The sequence below is a fragment of the Rattus norvegicus genome, chromosome 2, assembly GCF_021556685.1.
Source record: "Rattus norvegicus strain SHRSP/BbbUtx chromosome 2, alternate assembly SHRSP_T2T, whole genome shotgun sequence".
NCBI classification, from domain to species: Eukaryota; Metazoa; Chordata; class Mammalia; order Rodentia; family Muridae; genus Rattus; species Rattus norvegicus.
In genome coordinates, this window is record NC_141535.1 from 217,875,208 (window position 1) to 217,895,000 (window position 19,793).

Here is a 19,793-nt window from a genome sequence, read left to right on the forward strand (position 1 = left end):
GCCCTCTATAGAAAGTCATCTGTGGCATCTTGCTCACAAACAACTAGCCAAGGCCTCAGTGAGCAAGCAACAGAATGGCCTGCAACCACATGTCCCACTCCCACACTCGTTTCGAATTTCCTGTGTTCAACGCATACCCTTGACTTTTAGTACACTTTGTCCCCGTGCCTAGACCAAACCTATCTGGCAAGATATTTTCTATATGTAGGAACGATTTAAAACACCTAAAAAAAAGTACTTCAGGTTTTTCTCCCTCTAAAAAATAAACATGATTCACATTGTACATCTGGCAGTGTGTGTAGCTGAAGTTCGCTAAGCAGAGCTATTCAATGGAGTCCTGCTAATGCTTTCCCCTGCAGCGCCCAGCGTTAGCATTCCTGCAGCGGATTTGGGGTTGCTTTGGCTTCAGGAGGTCTCAGTTGTAAGGTATGTTACTGAGTTCGTAGAGGTGTTAAGCTACAACTTGGCCATTCCATGTCATTGTCACTGCCTCAAAACACACTTGACTTAGCTTGAATAAATACAAATATACTGTCTTAGAGAAGAAAGAAAGAAGCACAAAAAGACACGCTGTTTGCAGAGCCCTGCATTCGATGGTAGGACCCACCAAGCCCTGCATTTGATGTTACAACACACTGCTTGTTCATCCCGTGTCTCACATTTGCTGAGTGAGAGCAGAGGGCTGCTCCAGTGGGATTTCCTGCTCTTCTGTAATGAGAGGCTTCCCCTAGCTGCCTCCTGCTCAAAGCTGCAGTTACATCTGTCCCATACTGATAACAAAAGAACAAAAGAGCAAACCCCCATCTCCTTAAGGTTACATCAGGCATAACAGTCAGAATACGTAACTGGAATACAAATAAAATGGAAATACTACAGGAGAATGGAAGGTGAAAGAATATCTTTATTTTTTAATTACATTTTGGTGACCAAGTAAACCTCATTAGATGTGGCTGCAGTCCCTTAGGATGAACTTTAAAGTCACATTGTCACGGCTAACCAATAAGCAAGCGATCAGCCCGTCTGCCCATTATCCTGCAACAGTCCCCAAGGCATCTCTTACCCTGACTAAACCCCAGGCAAGATGAATGATGAATATCACGGAAAGCGAGGAACTAACTACAAAGAAACTTTGGGCCTATTAATGAAGCAATAATAAAATTAATTTTTCTACTACATCTCTTGTACATGTCTCATAAATAATAACGTTGTATAGCTCTTCTTTGCAATTATTCCAAATGAAATTTCGAAGCCTTTTTGGCTAAATTTTGAATTATAGTCACAAAGATGGCAGACAACATGAGCCATCAACTAATTATTTTTCAAGCAAATGGATCTCCTGAGTCATAAGGAGAAAATAAGAGTGTCTCTGTCAAGTTTTCCACTATTGTCTTTGGCTTTCCTAATATTTATCGCCCTTACAGTCCACTAAAAATGTCTGTTCTCACAGACCCACTTCCCTCCTGTCTCTATACAGAAAAGACTAAGATCCATCTCATTACAAAATCTCTTTCTGTGCTTAGAAACATTTATACTTGCCACCTTTCAACTTAGGTTTTTCTGCTTGATCCACCCTAAATTTTCAAACCTGAATGCTTTCTTCTTTTTTTAGAATGTGTATGCATGGGTTCGCAGATGTGTGTGTGTGTGTGTGTGTGTGTGTGTGTGTGTGTGTGTGTTTGTGTGTATCTGTCTCTGTGTGTGTGTTTGTGTGTATCTGTCTGTTTGTATGTGTTTGTGTGTGTGTTTGTGTGTATCTGTGTGTGTATGTGTTTGTGTGTGTTTGTTTGTGTATCTCTGTGTGTGTGTGTGTGTGTGTGTGTGTGTGTGTGTGTACTCTCTTGTGTGAGCACACATACACAGGCACATGAAAGCCATAGATTGAGGTTGGCTATTCCCCATACGCCTTCCACTTTATTCACTGAAGCAGGCCTCTTGTTGAGCCGGTAGATTATAGGTAGTCAAGCTCACCATGCCTTCAAGTGAACGATAGGTATCCAAACACCGTTCCTCATGTTTACATACCAAGTCCTTCATCCAGTGAGCATCACCCCAGCCCCTAATCTCTTCTTTATTGTCATTTGGATTACCATCGAAGGCTCTCCAGTTTTTCTTTATGGTTCTTAACATTCACAGACCATTGAGACCCACACGTAAACAATAGAAGCCACACTCAGTCTGGTACAGGCACTTTTCAAACAGTGGCAGTGAATTGTTGATTCATATATTGCTTGTAATAGACTTTTTCTTGTGCTTTCCCTGTTTATTGTACCAAGTCTAATCCTGCATTTGCTCCCTTTATGGACCTACCAGGCCCAATTTGTGTTCTTGGAGTCTTGCCTAATTGGAACATCAAGTAAAAATCTGACAGACATGTGCTAGATAGGTTTTTACCAGAATGCTATTAAACTGGGTGGACCCAAAGCAGGTGCTGTGTTCGGTGTCCCACAAGGAGGGACTAGACCTACTTCATCCATTCATTTCATGCTTCAACAAACTCTTCTCTAAGCAGTTCAGTCAAGCCGGAAGCGACAAATTCACTGGGAAATAGCAAGTAAACAAAATAGAAGACTGGATGGCTAAGCATCCCTTTCTTCATGCGATTCTTGTTACTGTTGTATAAAAGATGTGCTCCCTTTCAGCTTTATTTTAATCTGAGATACATAGTCTATGTTCAATATTACCTATTGTCTTTTGATGATATTTATAAATCATGTAGTACTGTACACTTCTTGGTTTGTATTTTATTTTAGATAATAAATATTAAGTGTTAACTTCTCGCATGAAAAGCTCTGCCCTGATAGCAGGCATTCCAGAAAGTAAGTCAGAGTATACATTTCAACTCCAAATAGACGAGTGAGAAGAACATGTAAACGTGTGCGTGTCAAGTAGGAAGGCTCAAATGTGCTACTGTTTCTCACTTGTAATTTGAGGACAAGTGAACAGATATATCTATACTTCTTAGCCTACCAGGATATTTTAGACAATGCTTTTTGTCTGTCTGTCTGTCTTTGTTGTCCAGTTAAACAGGTCATTCTTCATTGCTGACATTCAGAGAAAATAATATAGGAGAAGGGCGTGGCCAGGCTTTGTCTGTGACTAAGAAAGCTACTCCAACCAATCAGAGGTCAGTGAGCTTCAGACCAGCTGAACACTGTGGTCTTTTAAGCACCACAGGTCCGCTAAAAAACTGAACCAGACCGGTGTGCTCATTTGAATATGTGTTTTGGTTCAGTTCTGTCTGTTTTGCTGTATTTGAGACAAGGTCTCTCTAGGTAGCCCAGTTGGCCTAGAATTCACTTTGTAGCTCAGGCTGACCTTGAACTCAATATCCTCCTGCTTCTTCCTATTTCATTGTTTAAATATACTTAAATATATAATAAATATAATATCTATAATTAATATAATATAATTGATATAATAATATGTATACACCTTCCTATATTATTGTGTCAACTTCTTGTTCCTTAGTAGTAAGTATCATGCTAAAATCCCTCTCCATTTTATAGCTCCCAATGTCTATCACCACACTCAGTACCTTATACAAAATAGGTGTTTGATACATATGTCTGCTGGATGAATACAGGTTAACAAATGTTCTGCCTGCTCGCTGAACTTGTTAGGCCCTGACTGGTTTCTGGGATGTCCCCTTGCCTTCCCTTCTGTCCTTCCTCCTCATCGTTCAGCTGCTTTCCAGGCCTCCTTCAAGTCTTAACCTTCAAGACATGTCCTTTAAGAAACCTCTGTCCTGTTAAGATAGTCATTTACCTACTAGCAGAGTATTTTGCATTCCTCTAGTATGACCCTTATCTCATTCTATTGCAATTGCTAGGTTGCCTTGTACCCTGCTGGGTCTAAGCAAACTGCCAGCCATTAACAGGAAGTAAGAATATCTATAGAAAGAGCTAAATAAAAATGTGTTAATGGATGGCCATCAGTCACTGCATTGGTAGTATAGAAGAACGACAGACATAAGCAAACGGACACAAGTCAGGGAACATACATCATACAGCTTCATAGTTTCATGTTTAACTTCAACCAAATTTGGATACCACAAATGATACGATTGTTACATGGCAAACAAAGATATCAACTATTTCATCCACTTCCAAGTGGGTCCTGTAATCTATTTAATTCCCCTATGAGATATTTCTGTGTCCTTTTTAAGGAGATTTCAACAAAAAGACTTCTATTCAGTCTCTATACATGTTTCACCAGGTACTCAATGTCATTTTCCAGAGACTTAGTGGAATTTTTAAGTTTTTTTAAAGTAGAAATGTTTCATGCCATTCGACAGAGAGGAAAGAAAACAGCTGTCAGACCCAGGGAAGAGGGGCTCGTCTTTAGTTCTAGGAAACCTGATATCATTCTGGAGGTCCAGAGGCAGGAGCCTGCTGTTTTGCACTGGTAATGGTAGCCCCAAGAAGCGGACAGGCACCAGCGAGTTAAGCAGAAGGGCATGCAAGCTGATAGAGATCAAGTTCTGCAAAATCAGCGAAAGCCACAGCCTCTGCTGAGGGCACAGACTGAACCCACGGTATTATTCAAGGATAGGCCACCTTTAAGGAAGTTCCATGGCCCTGGAGAGAGTTACAGACAGGAGTGACTTTCAGATGCAGGCATCATATTTTCCTGTAACTGCTGAGGTAATGATAGCACTGAACTCCAAGCACCCAGAGATAAAACTCCATAGCTTTACTAATTACCCCACAGAGACGCTCCCAAGAAGGGCTGTGCTCCAGCTATTCCAACCACAAAAGGGTTCACATACATCGCCAGAGAGTCCAGTCAAAAGGCAAGAATCACTTACTTTCCAAGGAAGCAGTGACCACGAGGATGTCACATCACCACCCCACTTCAAACAGGTACAAATGCTCCCCATATCAGCACACCATTCCTTTCCCTCCCTAAAACAGATGGCTCCTCCCATCTCACCCTGGCTGCCTTTGCTTCCTGTGCAGGGCCTTGGGAAAGTAGCGTAGCTCTGAGATGTTCACTTTCTCACCTCTAACTCATCTTCTCCAATCTGGCTGTATCCCAACCATGGCAAAGAGCCACCCTGTCCAAGGTTTCCAATAACCAGCACTCAGCTAAATCAGACCATGTCTTCCCTGAACTAGCAGTTGTACCTCTTCCCTTCAGAAAGCCATTCAGCACAGCCCGGATTGGGAATAGTTCCTCCTCCCTGGTTCTTCATCAGCCTATATTTCCAGACAGAAGCCTGCCCTTCATGGCTGTTTCCTGTCGCATGCAGTTAAGTTGTTACTGGCCTGACTTACTCTTTCCACAGCTTAATACTTTAGCCTCCCTTATAAATGACCATCCTCATAGTCTCTCTACCCACTGAAACTATTGTAACTGAAAATTTCCTGCAGTAGGGCAGTCCAATCAAAGTGCTGATGTGGTTAAAAATGTCCATCCGTTGATAATCTACAATAACAAGGGAGGGAAGTTAACGCATGGCTCCTGCTGTCTGACAACTTCAAAGCATAGCTCCCCAATGCGAGAGGGTCTTTAACTGACCTGGTCACCAGGATGCACGTCGTAGGGGTCCTTGAGTTGGCTGCAGCTTGACTGTGTGGCTTCATTGCATGTAGTCTGATTCTCACACTTGTTTTGGTTCTGTTAGAATTTACATTAAAAATGAGATTTTATTTCAGGTGTTTTACTGCTTCTAAAGATTTAGTCTAGGCAATAGGAGCCACAGAGCTATAGAGGCCCCTTTAGATGGGGCAGTTGCTTCCATATCAGGTCCCTGAAGTCAGTGGCCATTCATCCTGGCATTCAAGCTCTTGGGTTTTGGTTTTTTGTTTTATTTGTGTTTTTTTTTATGACAGAGTTAACAAGTAGAGGAACTCTATCACATGTGAAGTCCAAAATAACAAAGAAGACAGTGATTCTTCTAAATCCAAAGGGAGCTTCACTTATTTAACTGAACCAAATATATCTGTTTTCAAGTTTACATTTTAGGAAATTAGCACATGTAAAGGTAAACTCCTGTATATTACTCATCATGTCTCTTCCTCAAAGCCACCTAGCTCTCAGGAAGGGCCCCTGTGACCCCACAGCAGTTGTAACATCCATCCCTCTACAACTCCACATATTTCAAAAGCTGCTCTCTTTCTTTCCTTCCTTTTCTTTTTTTGGAAGCTCATATCTTGGGCTTGGGGGAGTCTTTCTATATACTCCAGATTGGCCTAGAATTCATTATGTAGCCAGGCTGGTCTCCAACTCCCAATTCCCCTGCCTCTCTCTCCCAGCTACTGCAATTACAGATAAGCCACCCTGTCTGGCTAAATGCTGCTCTTGTACCTAACGGTGCCTGATGTAAGAGTAGTAGCCCTTCCCTCCAGCCCTTGGATCTCCATGACAATTTATAATTATAAGTTCCATGGAGAAAGCCAAAGGTATTCACAACTATTCACAAGAAGCCAAGAAACATAATATGCAGAGCCAACCACTGCAGCAGAGTATGTAGCTGCATTCGCTTTGAAAGACTAACGACGTGATGGAAGGGGAAGCCTTAGAAAGCATCGCAGAGATTAATTTCCAGCAAGGTTTTGAATAGAAGAATGTTATGTGCATAAAGCACAAAGAGTAAAACACAGTTAAGAAAAGGGTGCTTAGCCAGTGTAGGAGTGAAACAGTAGTTAAGGGTGCTCGAGAAGATGAAGTGGTGTCTTATCACTGTGGTGCCCTCAGTCTGGAGGCGAATCAGGTGAATCAGAAGTTCAAGGTCATCCTCCACTACCCAGCAAGTGTTAGGCTAACCTGGGCTACACGTGTGTCTCTGTACAAAGTCAAGGAACAAACAAAAGAGAAAAAAACAAATGTGTGACCAGGGAGATCCCTAATATTCACATATGCAGACCTTCCTCCCAGGAGGAATCTTACAGCTATGACAAGAGGGGAGGGGTGGGACAGTTGGCAGAGTCGGCCACTTCGTTAGCTTGCTGGGAAAAAAAGAAATGAAAGGGGAGAGAAACGTGATTAAAGTAACAGTCAAACACTCGTTCCCTTTGTGATTAAGATAAATCAAGGCAAGCAGCACAGGAAAGATTAATACAACTACTTTGCATAAGGATTATCAATTTAAGAATTAGGGTGGAAAGATTAAAGAATTTGGGGTTTTATATGATGATAGTATTTTTAAAAATCTGTTGTATGCTCCAGAAATTATATCTAAATCAAATGTAATGTATTTCAAATTCTCCAACAGACAATTTAATGTTAACATAGTTTTTTTTAGTTCAAAACATTTTTTAAAACCCAGACTTTTGAAAAAGATAAATCTGTGACACTGTAAAGAAAGCACCACCCCACCCCACCCCCAGACAGTTTCCGGCACTGTCGCCATGCCTGAGATTGTGTGGCTAACGAACACTTAGAACAAATAACAAATTATGCTGTCTTCTTAGCCACTGGATGCTGGCAATGCTGAGTGGCAAAGCTGCATGTAAATCTGATAACGTGACTGAAGTCTGTATTGATAACTTTACTGTTGCTGTGATAAAATACCATGACCAAGACATCTTAGAGCAGAGAGATTTTATTTTAGCTTACAGTTCCAGAGGGTGAGCCCTCCGTGGTGAGGAGCGGGAGAGGGCAGCATGGAGCAGGTGGTGAAAGCAAGAAGATGAGTTATCACATCCTCAACCACAAACACTAAGCAGAGAGGGAGAACTGGAAATGGGGCAAGACTAGAGAGTCTCAAAGTCTGCCCCTAGTGACATAATTCTCCAGCAAGCAAAGACTTCCACATAACCACCCAAAACATCACCAGGGACCAAGTATCCAAATGAAGGAGTCTACGGAGACATTTCTCATTAAAACAACTCAGACTCTCTTGAAGCCAACCACTGGACTGAGAACAGCGTCCCCAATGGAGGAGGTAGAGAAAGGACTGAAGGAACTGAAGGGGTTTGCAACCCCATAGGAAGAACAACATTATCAACCAACCAGATCCCCCAAGAGCTCCCAGGGACTAAACCACCAACGAAAGAGTACACATGGTGGGACCCATGACTCCAGCTGCATATGTAGCAGAGGATGGCCTTGTTGGGCATCAATGGGAGAAGCCCTTGGTCCTGTGAAGGCTGGATGTCCCAGTGTAGGGGAATGCCAGGGCAGGGAGGTGGGAAGGCTGGAGGGAATGGATGGGTAAGTGGGGGAACACCTTCATAGAAGCAGCGGGGGAAATGGGATAGGGGGTTTCTAGAGGGGAAATCAGGAAAGGGGATGACATTTGAAATGTAAATCAAGAAAATATTCAATTAAAAAAGAAGTGTGGCAGGCTTGAGGCTTGACCTCACTTCCTGTTCACAAAAAGAGAAAGAAGGAAAGAAAGAAAGAAAGAAAGAAAGAAAGAAAGAAAGAAAGAAAGAAAGAAAGGAAGGAAGGAAGGAAGGAAGGAAAAAGGAAGGAAGGAAGGAAAAAAGAAAGGAAGGAAAAAAGAAAGGGAGGAAGGAAGGAAAGAAACAAGCTACAAGGTCCTTCAAAGACAGGAGAGAAGAGGTTGTCTTCAGTCAGTTCAGGATTATCAGGATGACCACAAGCCACATGGCCGTAGCTTAGTTATGGAAAGAGCAACAGTAGTTTGGTTGTGTTAACTAAGTCCTGGAGCCTTGGGGTTTTCCCCCTCTCAGTGTTTCGCTTTTTGTAGATCAAGGAAAAGTTGAATGTCCTGTTGAGCTTCTTCGCTATGGGGCACGTTGGAAAACTTTAATGAGGGAAATCTAATATGCTCAAATTCAATGAAGTGCCTCACTGTGCCTATCTGAGAGAGTATCTATTATGTTAATCATTTTTAATAAGAAAAAACCTGATTGACGACACTGTTTGGAACTAATTCCTGTCTCTGCAATGGAGGAGGATGCTGTACTGGATGCTTTGAGGAGCCACTCTGAGGTAATGAACTAGAGCATGCATGACGTCAGTACAATGGGAGATTCGAACTGAACTTGATAAAAACAAACAAACAAATTTCAGTCCCATGGAAAAGGGGGCTTCTTCTGCTTCATTAACTGCTCCAGTCCCAAATTCCTTCTCACGAACGCAGGCCACTGAACTTTTTCTGATTGATTCTGACCACCAGCTGGAGTGCCAGAAACTGATCCAGGAGCTTGAGCTGTAGCAATGAACAAAGACCCTTTCAATGTTGTGTCTGGCATTTGCAGGGACACGGAGACAGAAACCTCAGTTAAATAAAAGAAGGTGGAATATGCCTGCTGGTGATACAACACCACAAGATGAGGTGGCCATGTTATTTCAGACGTAACGCTCAGACACATACCTGAGAAGTTGTGTTTGTTCAGGGACCTGAAAGGAGTTGAGTCAATCACCAGCATATTCGTAGAGAGTTTCTAGGCAAAGGGGAATGTTCCACATATGCAAGAGAGACTTGTATGTCAGGGCCTCTCTATGGTACTGTGCGCATGTGTAAGACCCTTGAGCATCATCCGGGAGGAGGCTTAGACAAATAGGCTGGAGTATGGACACTGACAGTGACCATAACCAACAGAGCTGGGATTGCCTGTGCAGGACCAGCTCACCCTGCTGGATTGGATTATGTTTAGGGAGATCATGAATGGAGGCAGAGATTTCATGTTTAAGCATAAATAAAAGCAGTGAAATTTAAGAACTGGCCTGATTTCTCCATGATGGCCTATTAATATTTTGTTTATATTTATGAAGCTGCTAGCTCCTCTTCACCTTTCTGGTCATGTTCTAAATATTTTTAATAACAGATATTATGATTATTTGAATAACAGTGGCCTCCACAGGCTTCTATATTTGCATATATGTTGTCCTCAGTTGACTATTTGGAAAGGATTACGAGGTATGGCTTTGTTGGAGAAGGGATGGCATGTCATTGGCAGTGAGCTTTGAGGTTTCAAAAGACCACACCAGGCCCAGTGTATGTCAGTCTATCTCTGTCTCTCTGTCTGTCTTTGTCTGTCTGTCTGTCTCTCCGTAGGTGTGTGTCTGTCTGTCTCACCCCCACCACCACATGCTGACTGTGGATCAGGACGTAAAGCTCTCAGCTACTGCTCTAGGGTCATGTCTGTCTTCTTCCCTCCATGGCGATCATGAATAACCCTCCGAAACTGTAAGCAAACCCCCAATTATATGCTTTCTTTTATAAGAGTTGCCTCGGCCATAGTCTCTCTTCCGAGCAATAGAACAGTAAGTTAGATGGACATTCCTAGAAACACAGGTGTATACTTTGAAAATTTCAATCCTAACATTTATTACTTATATTAAAGTTGACGTAACAGAAGGAGAAGCCTTCCCTCTCACTGTAGTTTCATAGTGTTGATTGGGATAGTCTCTAGTCCTGCAGCAACACACTCCCACAGGATGGAAAAATACTACAATGAGATCCTGCCTAAATTCTCCGGAAGCAGCCTTGCATCGGTCAGCCAAATGAAAGTGATATGATATCTCCCCAAAATAGGCATGATTTTTATTACACCAAATCTACTCTCTAATATCTCAAGGTTAAGAGAATTAGAGTATCATCCAGAGGGACCAGACCGGTGAGTTAGAAACTTTATCTTGAGTTTTAAATTTCTCTATGATTGCTCATTCCAAAGAACAAAACATGCCCTAAATTTCTATATACACTCAGTGCTGGCTGCAGGCAATGCCAGATGTCTGCAGGAGGTGACCCAGACTCCAGGCCCTCTACCAGTGAGGCACTGAAATCAATGTTCTGGGTGAGGGTGGCTACGCTGTGCATAGTGAAGCCTTTGAACTAAAGTCCCTAACAGGTAGCAAGCACTATTACCCTGAAGCTATCACACATCGCAAAAATTGTACAGACTAGCAATGGCAAACAACAGGCTTAAAGAGAAAGTATTCTTTAGCTCTTCCTTTGCAATCTGGTAAAACATACATTTCAAACATAGTAGAAAGAATGTTGCAGAATTTGAAAAAACTGCAAATTTATAAACATGTTTGTATTTTAAAAATGCATAACCAGTAACATTGTGCTGATAAATAAGATATGTTTATCTTCTTTTCCTTTCTTGGGGAAAACACACACACACACACACACACACACACACACACACACTTGTAGAAACAACCACGGCCAGCAAAGAATTTATTAATACAGAATAAGTGGTCTCACTCAGTGAATTACAAATATTTTATGTATATTCCATGAAGTCCTGCCCTTATACAACTTCAGACTGAATTAACCCTTGATGCCCTGGAGCATGGCTAATGTTTTAAGCTGATGATTTTGCACAAAAGGAGATTGGAAGGCATGCAGAATGGTCTTCCTGGCTTCTTCTCAATATCCTGCCCCCTACTCCGATAAAATACATGACAAATCCAGATTTCTTCTTCTGTAAAAGCCAGAACTACTTAATGCAAACTGTAGGTTCTAGAGCAGTCCTTTCTGGGTTCCTGGAGATCCATTCTAGAGAGAGTCTAGAGATCACAGAGCATCTGACACCCAGGCCCTATGGGTTTCCCATCTCTGTCAGAGACTCCATTCATCTCATTTTTACAGAGCTGACTTTGGAACCAAATCACAAAAGCACACAGCTCTTTCCCAGCCCTTGGGTCTTCATTTCTGAAAGCCCCACAGCATATAAAATGTGGAGTAAGTAAATTTTTTACACTGGTCCCTATTGTTACAGGATATTGGCTGTGAAGGTAAGAAAGGCTGTTGTCATCACCATAAGAGCAAAGATGTTTTCTGAGATGATTTTCTTGGTATCTGTAAAAATTAACACACACAAAAACAGAGCTGGGGCTATGGCTTAATGGCAGTCTGGCGTGTGTGTGTGTGTGTGTGTGTGTGTGTGTGTGTGTGTGTGCCTAGCTTTCTGTTGTAGCATGGTTACTCCACGTTCTATTGCTATGAAGAGACACCATGACCATGGAAACTCTTACAAAAAGAAAGCATTTAATTGGGGCTGGCTTACAGTTTCAGAGGGTTATAGTCTACTATCCTCATGGTGGCATGCATGACAGCAAGCAGAAAGATATGGTAGCTGAGAGATCTACATCCAGGTCTGAAGGCAGCCAGGAGAGAGAGACAGAGAGAGACAGAGAGACAGAGACAGAGACAGAGACTGAGACTGGGCCTGGATTGGGAAACCTTAAAGCCCATCCCCAATTACACACTTCCTCCAACAAGGCCACACCCACTCCAACAAGGCCACACCTCCTAATCCCTCTCAAGTAGCACCATTCCCTAATGACCAAGCATTCAAACACAGTCCCGTGGGCACCATTTTTATTCAACCACCTTACATGGGGTATATATGAAGAAGAAAATTAGACGTGATACAACGTCTAAGTAAAAAATGACAAGGCATTTGTGCCTCCCCCCACCCTGGGGCACCCACCACCTGCATTACCCCTGCACCTTTGCCATGACACGCTAGTGGTTCGTCTGGTAGTGAGTGGTGGCCCTGGGGCCCACAGTTGCTAGTCAACCACTAACTGCCATCCACCTACATCCCTAAAACCTCCTCTTTACTGTTTGTATTTTGAGACGGATCTCACTCAGCTAAGATTAACCTTGAACTGTCCATCCTCCTGCCTCAGCCTTCCAGGTAGGTGACAGCCTGCAGCACCAGAATAGTTGCCAGGAGTTCACTTTTACAACCAGGGGCCATCACAGAGACACGGGATTATCCCCTCTATTGTAAGTAAGGAAATATTTCACTCGGAGTGGGTACAAGTTTCACAAAGTTGGGTTTATTTTTCGTTTTAGATACTTGTTTAATCCAGGCATGGTGACTAATCTATAATAGCAGCATGCTAGCATGCAGGGGTTGAGGGCAGAGAAGGAGGAGCTGAAAGTCATCTTCGGCAACATAGAGAGTTCAAGGCTAATCTAGACTGCAGGACACCCTGTCTGGAGGGGGAGGGGAGGAGCCAAAAGAAATGAGGCATAAAGACGCACACGGGGTGGTACATGTTGCCATTTGTCTCACACACACACACACACAGACATGCACACACAACCGAAACAGGGTTTCTCTATCCTAGCTGTCCTGGAATTCATTCTGTAGACTAAACTGGCCTCGAACTCAAGATATCTGCCTGCTTCTGCCTCCTGAGTGCTGAGATTAAAGGTGACTGCCTGGCTATCAGTTGTCACTTAATGGAGATTAGAATCAAGACCTAGTAATCCTTGTAAACTCCACAATCGACTTGCACCTCTGCTGGAAAAAAATAAACAACAAACAAACAAAACCTTTGGTCCTTTGACTTCATCCATGGGTCTCTTTGTTTTGAAAAGTCTTTGACTTACATTAACACATCAGTAAAAATCGTCTTCAAAGCCACGTTGTCTTGACATGGAAATAGAAACTGAACAGACATATCTACAGGACTCCGTCACTAGAGGGAGGGGTCGGTCCCATGGAGCACCTGATCTCAGCAGCAGGAAAAGTTGTTGACTGTAACCTGCAACCATTTCAGGATGTATTGAGCCTGAATTCTATGGGCAGCCTAGTAACCTGTGATTTGGTTAAAGAAGAAGTGAAATTAACTTTCAAAGAGCTGCATGATTTGATGTCAGTATTAGCAAGAGTTTCAGGATAAAAACAAAAAACAAAAAACAAAAACAAATGGCCTTCAGTTGAGAAATCAATAGGTGTTTCATAAGGTACATCTGGTCTCCATGTTAGCCCGGTAGCTGATCAGCCATAGTTCCAGGAGCTATCAAATCCCATGATGAACATATACCAGCAGGAACTGCACAGTGAGACATCTTTTCCATTGGGAGTTACCTTGGAGGAATGGCTTCAAGTATTTTATACTAGAACATGTTTTAATTGTAGCTTTGGAGAACAAAAGAAGCAGAAAGCAGAAGCAGGAGACACCTAGCAGACCAGAGACTAAATTTTCTTAAGTGTCTCCCTCCTCTGACAAACAAGGTTTATTGAAACCACTTCACTAGCTTCTCTCAAGAGTCCCACGAGGTAAGCAAGTGACAGCCCCAGCATAGAGTTGGACCGAAAGCCACAAACACCTTGCTCTTCTCCTGGGACACTGATGTCTTTTACAGTTATTTCTGAAATTGTCACCCGGTGACTGTGTGGAAAATTATTCCATGCGCTCTGCGGTGTTATTTTTCTTGTCCTTCTTAGGATTTGCCATGGCACTATACAATGTATTTTATTTTTAATCATTTCTGTTCATTCCTGTTCCCTATCACCACAGAGAGCCAGAAAGACAGGAATTCGGTGCGGTTCAAGCTCTACCTCAGTGTACAAGGCACTCAGTGGGTACGTTTTAAATGAACAGGACCCGATTCTTCTCTGTGCTTGTTTCCTACACTGTAAGATATAATAGTTCCTCTCATTAAGGCCGGAGAGTTTGAGCAACTGAGGCACAAGAAGCCCTGAGACCAATGTCCAGCCTGCAGCTCCAGGCACACAGCTAGTGGGGAATCAATGCCACCATTGGCCCATTCACCACATGAAAACAAGGGAAGTTAACTAAAAATTAACTAAGTCACACCACAAGTGTTTGGTAAGAGCTGGCCAGCATCTAGTCAGACTTGGATTCTGGCACTTAAGGAATGATACATCGAATTTCGTGTAATTTGGGGTTTGCCTCATAGTGGTTTTGTAGTTGAGGATGAGCTTGAACTCCTGGCCTTCAATGCTCCACCTCCCAACTGCTGGGATTACAGAAAGGGCTGCCATGCCTGCACCAGAGTTAGATCTTTAACCCCATCCTAGTCCATTTTTTAAACAAAAACTATTTAATAGCATGTCTCATTCTGCACACCAACCTTTTACAGAGTGTATTAGAACAAAACATAAAAATAACTACCACATGTCCAGTGCTTACCAAAGACCAAACACTTTTCGCCCCAATAAATCCTTTTGCTACAATATATTAGTGATGCTATGAAGCCAGTTCCATTGTTCATATGCCATCAATAAAGTCTGAGCTATAGAGATGCTACGTAGCTTGGCCAGGGTCAGAGCTGAGAGTTTCAGGAAGACTCTTAAAGCCCTAGAGTCCGCTCCCCACTAGCTATGCCCAAATTTTCTCCACATCGCATTGCTCTCCATCCTCTCCCCTGAAGAGACACTGGAAACAGGACCTTCACCCTATTTGACCTTAGAGGGCTCTGGTTCCGAGTGGTTTGTGGAGTAACAGATTAAATAGCCATGTGCTATCAGAAAGCTGTGAAACTACTCACACTAAGGACCCAGGAATGAAAGCCGCCCAGGGGAAGAAATGCAGAGCCACTCTGAATGGCTCCTGCCTACAAAGGACTCTTTTCATCCAGGCTTAGAGAAAGGAAACAACGCAAGCCTCTGCTCTCCTTACATCATAGCCTCTCACATTCCAAGCGTTCAGCAGAAACAGCTGCTCTACCCTGGGCCCCTCTGCATTCCAGAGAAAATGCTGCCCACCACTGTGAACTATCGGCCTGTGCTGGAGCTCCACCTTCCAATAAAAACTTGCAAAAAACAAAACCCCAAAAAATAAAACAGGGGTAAAAGGAAGAAGAATTTCTAATTTCCCCATACAACATCCTGGTTTTGTATTCCTGCCCGGCAAGTGAACTTTTCCTCATTCCCCTCATTCTTCAAAGGAATCCATTAAGAGTCTTGCTTGTTCTAATGGAACATAGTCCATACAAATTTAGCCATTAAAACTCCTCTCAGTGCTGACTAGATGGCTCTGCACTACCGGCACACACCTATTGACCTGAGTTGGATCCCCACATCCTATGTAAAGGTAGAGCAAGAGAAAAGACTACACAAGTCCTCTGACCTCTGTACATGCACAGGCGGTCACACGAGCATATGCACGCACAGGCACACACACACACACACACACACACACACACACACACACAAAATGGGGGAGGGAGATGGAGGGGAAGTGGAGATCAACTAAATTCCCAGTGCTGAGAAAAATTAAATTAAAATGAAATAATTTAAGAACTACTAAAAATGAACCATCTTCTTTGACTCAAGTTAATTAAAATATATAAACAAAAAAGTACAAAACGGGCGAGTGAAGCTGCGAGGAGTTAAGAGAAGCAAGTACTTCGGATGACATTCTCAGATAAAAACATTATTTTTTACATTATAAAATGCTAAATATAGGATGTCTCTTAATATGGAATTCAAAGTCATACACACTCAAAGCTATTTCTGCGCCGCGTGTGTCATTCCAAACACCAAATCGTACTCGCATTTCTGAACCTCAAGGCTAGCACCTTTCCCTTGCTGGGCAGCATCCGGTGTCAATACACGGACTCCAGAGTAAGGAACACCTCAGTAGTCTATGACGAATCAGAGGCAAACCCACCAACACACACATTCAGGCATACTTACAAATTCTCACTAGAAACATAGAATCACAAATGTTATAAGCTAATGATTTATGTATGGCTTTTGGTTTAAGAATGCGCGTGCGCATGCGCAATCAATTCACGTGCCAGCCAGGAGACAACTCACGGGAATTCTCTCTTTCCACAAGGTTGGTACTGGGGATCAAATTCAGGTTGTTGGTCTAGGTGCAAGGGCCTTTACTGGTTGAACCATAGAATATTTTAGATCTAATAGAGGTAAAAAAGAAAAAGAAAAAGAAAAAGAAAAAAAAGAAAGAGCGAGTCTCTCTCTCTCTCTCTCTCCCTCCTCTCCCTCTCCCTCTCCCTCTCTCTCCCTCCTCTCCCTCTCCCTCTCCCTCTCCCTCTCCCTCCTCTCCCTCTCCCTCTCCCTCTCTCTCCCTCCTCTCCCTCTCCCTCTCCCTCTCCCTCTCCCTCTCCCTCTCCCTCTCCCTCTCCCTCTCCCTCTCCCTCTCCCTCTCCCTCTCCCTCTCCCTCTCCCTCTCCCTCTCCCTCTTCTTCTCTCTCTGACATAAGGAAGACCCGGTGTCAAATCCTAGCAGGCACTGACATCGTGTTGAATACCATTAAAATTTTTCCATGCACAGATGGCCTTTTATGCTCAAAATAATCTTTGATCTGTGTTCATAAATAACTTACCTCCTAGTTCATTTTTGAGAGTGAATTTATTCTTTCAAACCAATTTTAAAACTGATATGAGCAAAAAAAAAAACAAAAAACTGACTATATTTGCCTAATGTGTTGTCTGATTTATTTATCTTTGAAAGATAAAAGATATCACTTAATGGAAAACGTAAATAGTGCTATTAACTGAAAATATTGTTGTTTGGAAAAACCGACTTTTATATCTGTAGGCTAATTTTAAATGAAAAAAGAGATATATTACCAACTTCATTTACATGTGTTGTTTTATTTCAAGTGTTTTCTGTGTATCTATTTCACTCTGTAATATAGTAATGGAGAATTATAAGAAGTTTTGATCTAGTGTTTTTGAGAAATACTATGTTCATATAATATGTTAAAATAAGAAAAGGCTTGAAGTAGATGCTAGTCAGTTCCTCCAAATATAGAACTTGTCTATAGATAGATCTTTAAATGTAAGAATATGCAAAGGCCTTAAATATTAAATTTAAAAGCTCTGAAGTCTTATCTTAAATGCTGAAGGGAAATATAATGCACAGTTGTCCTCTTCCGTGACTTAATTTGAGCCTGGTTCTCATAACGTAAGATCCAGCTTCACTTTATACATGTGTCAAAAGTATAACCTTAGATGAAAAACTTAGAATTATAACTATAATGGAGGGTTGCAGAAGAGCAAAGAAATAATGAATGAAATTGTTGTAAAAACCAACAGCCTTTCAAAATCAGTTATCCTAGTCCATGTATTTCTACCCAGTGACCTGGAGAATATGAAAGAATGGTGCCCTCCATGAGTCTGTCCATCAGGAGCAGGGATGGAAATATAATTGCAACCCTTAGCTGAAACCCTGTGAGGGATGACTGGAGAAACATCTTCGATGCCTCTCAAGGTCCTCTGCCTCTCAGAATGTCAGGCAGGGGACTATGTGGGTACCTTGAACCATGATTGTTAGAGCTTTGGTTTGAGTTAGTTCTGGCCATGACCCCGAAAATCACCTTACACCTGAGTCTTAGAAAAGGAAAAAGGTTCAAGTCTGAAGTCAAAATTTCTGGACTGACAAGCTGTCAAATAGTAAAGAGTGACTTAATATCTTCCCTTTACATCGCTCTTCTCTTAAAAGAGCATGCCCAACTCCTATGACATTGATTTCTAACATAATGGTCCCTTAGAGATCTTTCTTCTGAGTAAAACTAGGCATTTTAATTGTAAGCTGATGTTTTGATTCACGCTCAGCCAGTGATATCTTTCACGTATGGTCCTCACTCTAAAAGAGACTTCATTTCAAATTTCCTCCTAGTCACGACCACTAGATCCAGGAAATGACTTTCTGTCAAGCAGCCAGGGTTTTTTATCATTAATTTCAGCCACTTGCCTTAGGCTACAGCACATTGGTCTTGTCAGTCTGAACAGGGCGTCCAGTGTGACTGGCACCCACAGCTCCTTAAAAAAATCGAATGCCTTGAACATTTCAGCTTGTTTCTTTCGAGGGAGAAATAATTGCGAATTGTGACCAATTCCCATTGTTCTCACACCAAACGCAGAACTTTCCTTTTTTTTTTTTTCCATCCCCTTACATCCACAGGAGAAAGAACGTCTCGGCAGCCCTTTGCTCTTCCACCCACCACATCCAATTATTCAGAGAATGAGTGTCCTCAATACCAGAGGATCGGGTCTGATGGGTCACCTGACACTAAGATAACAGCGGAGGAAAAAGCTCAGAGCAACTGGGAGGGGGTCCCACGACATCACACACCATCAGCTTCAAGGTGGCCATCAAAAGCCATGAAAATGGAAGGCTGCGGTGAACGCTCCCCCTTCGCGAGCCAAGTTCGCCCCATGCACCTTCCAGTGCGCTTGGGACAAGTGGTGCATTAAAAACCATATGAAAGCCTGCATGTTAATGAGAGGTGCAAATCCAACATTTGGATGGAAACCAAATAGCTTCGGTCTCCAGAGATTCACACACGCTGCATGTATCAGAAGAGCGGGTTAACTCAGTTACAGACTGGAAAAAAAGAATTCCAACCCGAATTTCTCAATGTTGCTTTAGTCTTCTCTTCTTACGACAGCGTAGGTTATCCCTTCACCTGACAGAATTTGTTCACCAAAGGTCACGAAACTATGTGTGCATTATTCTGAGATTCGCCTTTTGTTGTTGCTGTTGTTTATTTGTTTGAATTTATATTATTATTACTATTTCTTTTTTTCTCCATCTTTATTAAATTGGGTGTTTCTTATTTACATTTCGATTGTTATTATCTTTCCCTGTTTCCAGGCCAACATCCCTCTAACCCCTCCCCCTCCCCTCCTACATGGGTGTTCCCCTCATAGATAGCAATGAATAGTCTAGTAAGGGCACGAGTGGAAGGGGAAGCCCTTGGTCCTGCCAAGACTGAACCCTATTTTTCAGTAAAGAATGTTTGCAAGCTGGGGGTAGTGAGGCCTTCCTGTAATCCTAGCACTTGACGGTAGAGGTAGAAATATCTGAGATAGATGAGAGAAGATTTTTATCACTGGGAAGGCCAGATGGCTCAATACTTAAAGGTGCTTGCTGCCAACCCTGAGGACCTAAGTCCAATTTCTAGGACTTACAGGAAAGAGAGAGAGAGAGAGAGAGAGAGAGAGAGAGAGAGAGAGAGAGAGAGAAGAGGAGAGGAGAGGAGAGGAGAGGAGAGGAGAGGAGAGGAGAGAGAAAGAAAACCAGGATGGTGGGATGGAGGGAGGGAGGAAAGGAATAAGGAAGAAGAGGAAAGAAAGGAGGAAAGAAAGGTGACCTCCTTGCCACACTATCTTGAGGATGTGAAC

General features: G+C 42.5%; 1 protein-coding gene across 19 annotated transcripts in view; it reads right to left on the reverse strand.

Moving 5' to 3' along the window:
- The window catches only part of Ank2 (ankyrin 2), a 575,390-nt gene that overhangs the window by 317,564 nt on the left and 238,033 nt on the right, over positions 1-19,793 (reverse strand). For 2 of the 19 annotated variants that reach the window (XM_087627851.1, XM_087627796.1), the window contains exon 3: positions 5,521-5,619. In XM_087627851.1, coding sequence (XP_087483977.1) covers positions 5,521-5,619 — 99 coding nt within the window. 19 annotated transcript variants of the gene reach the window in all.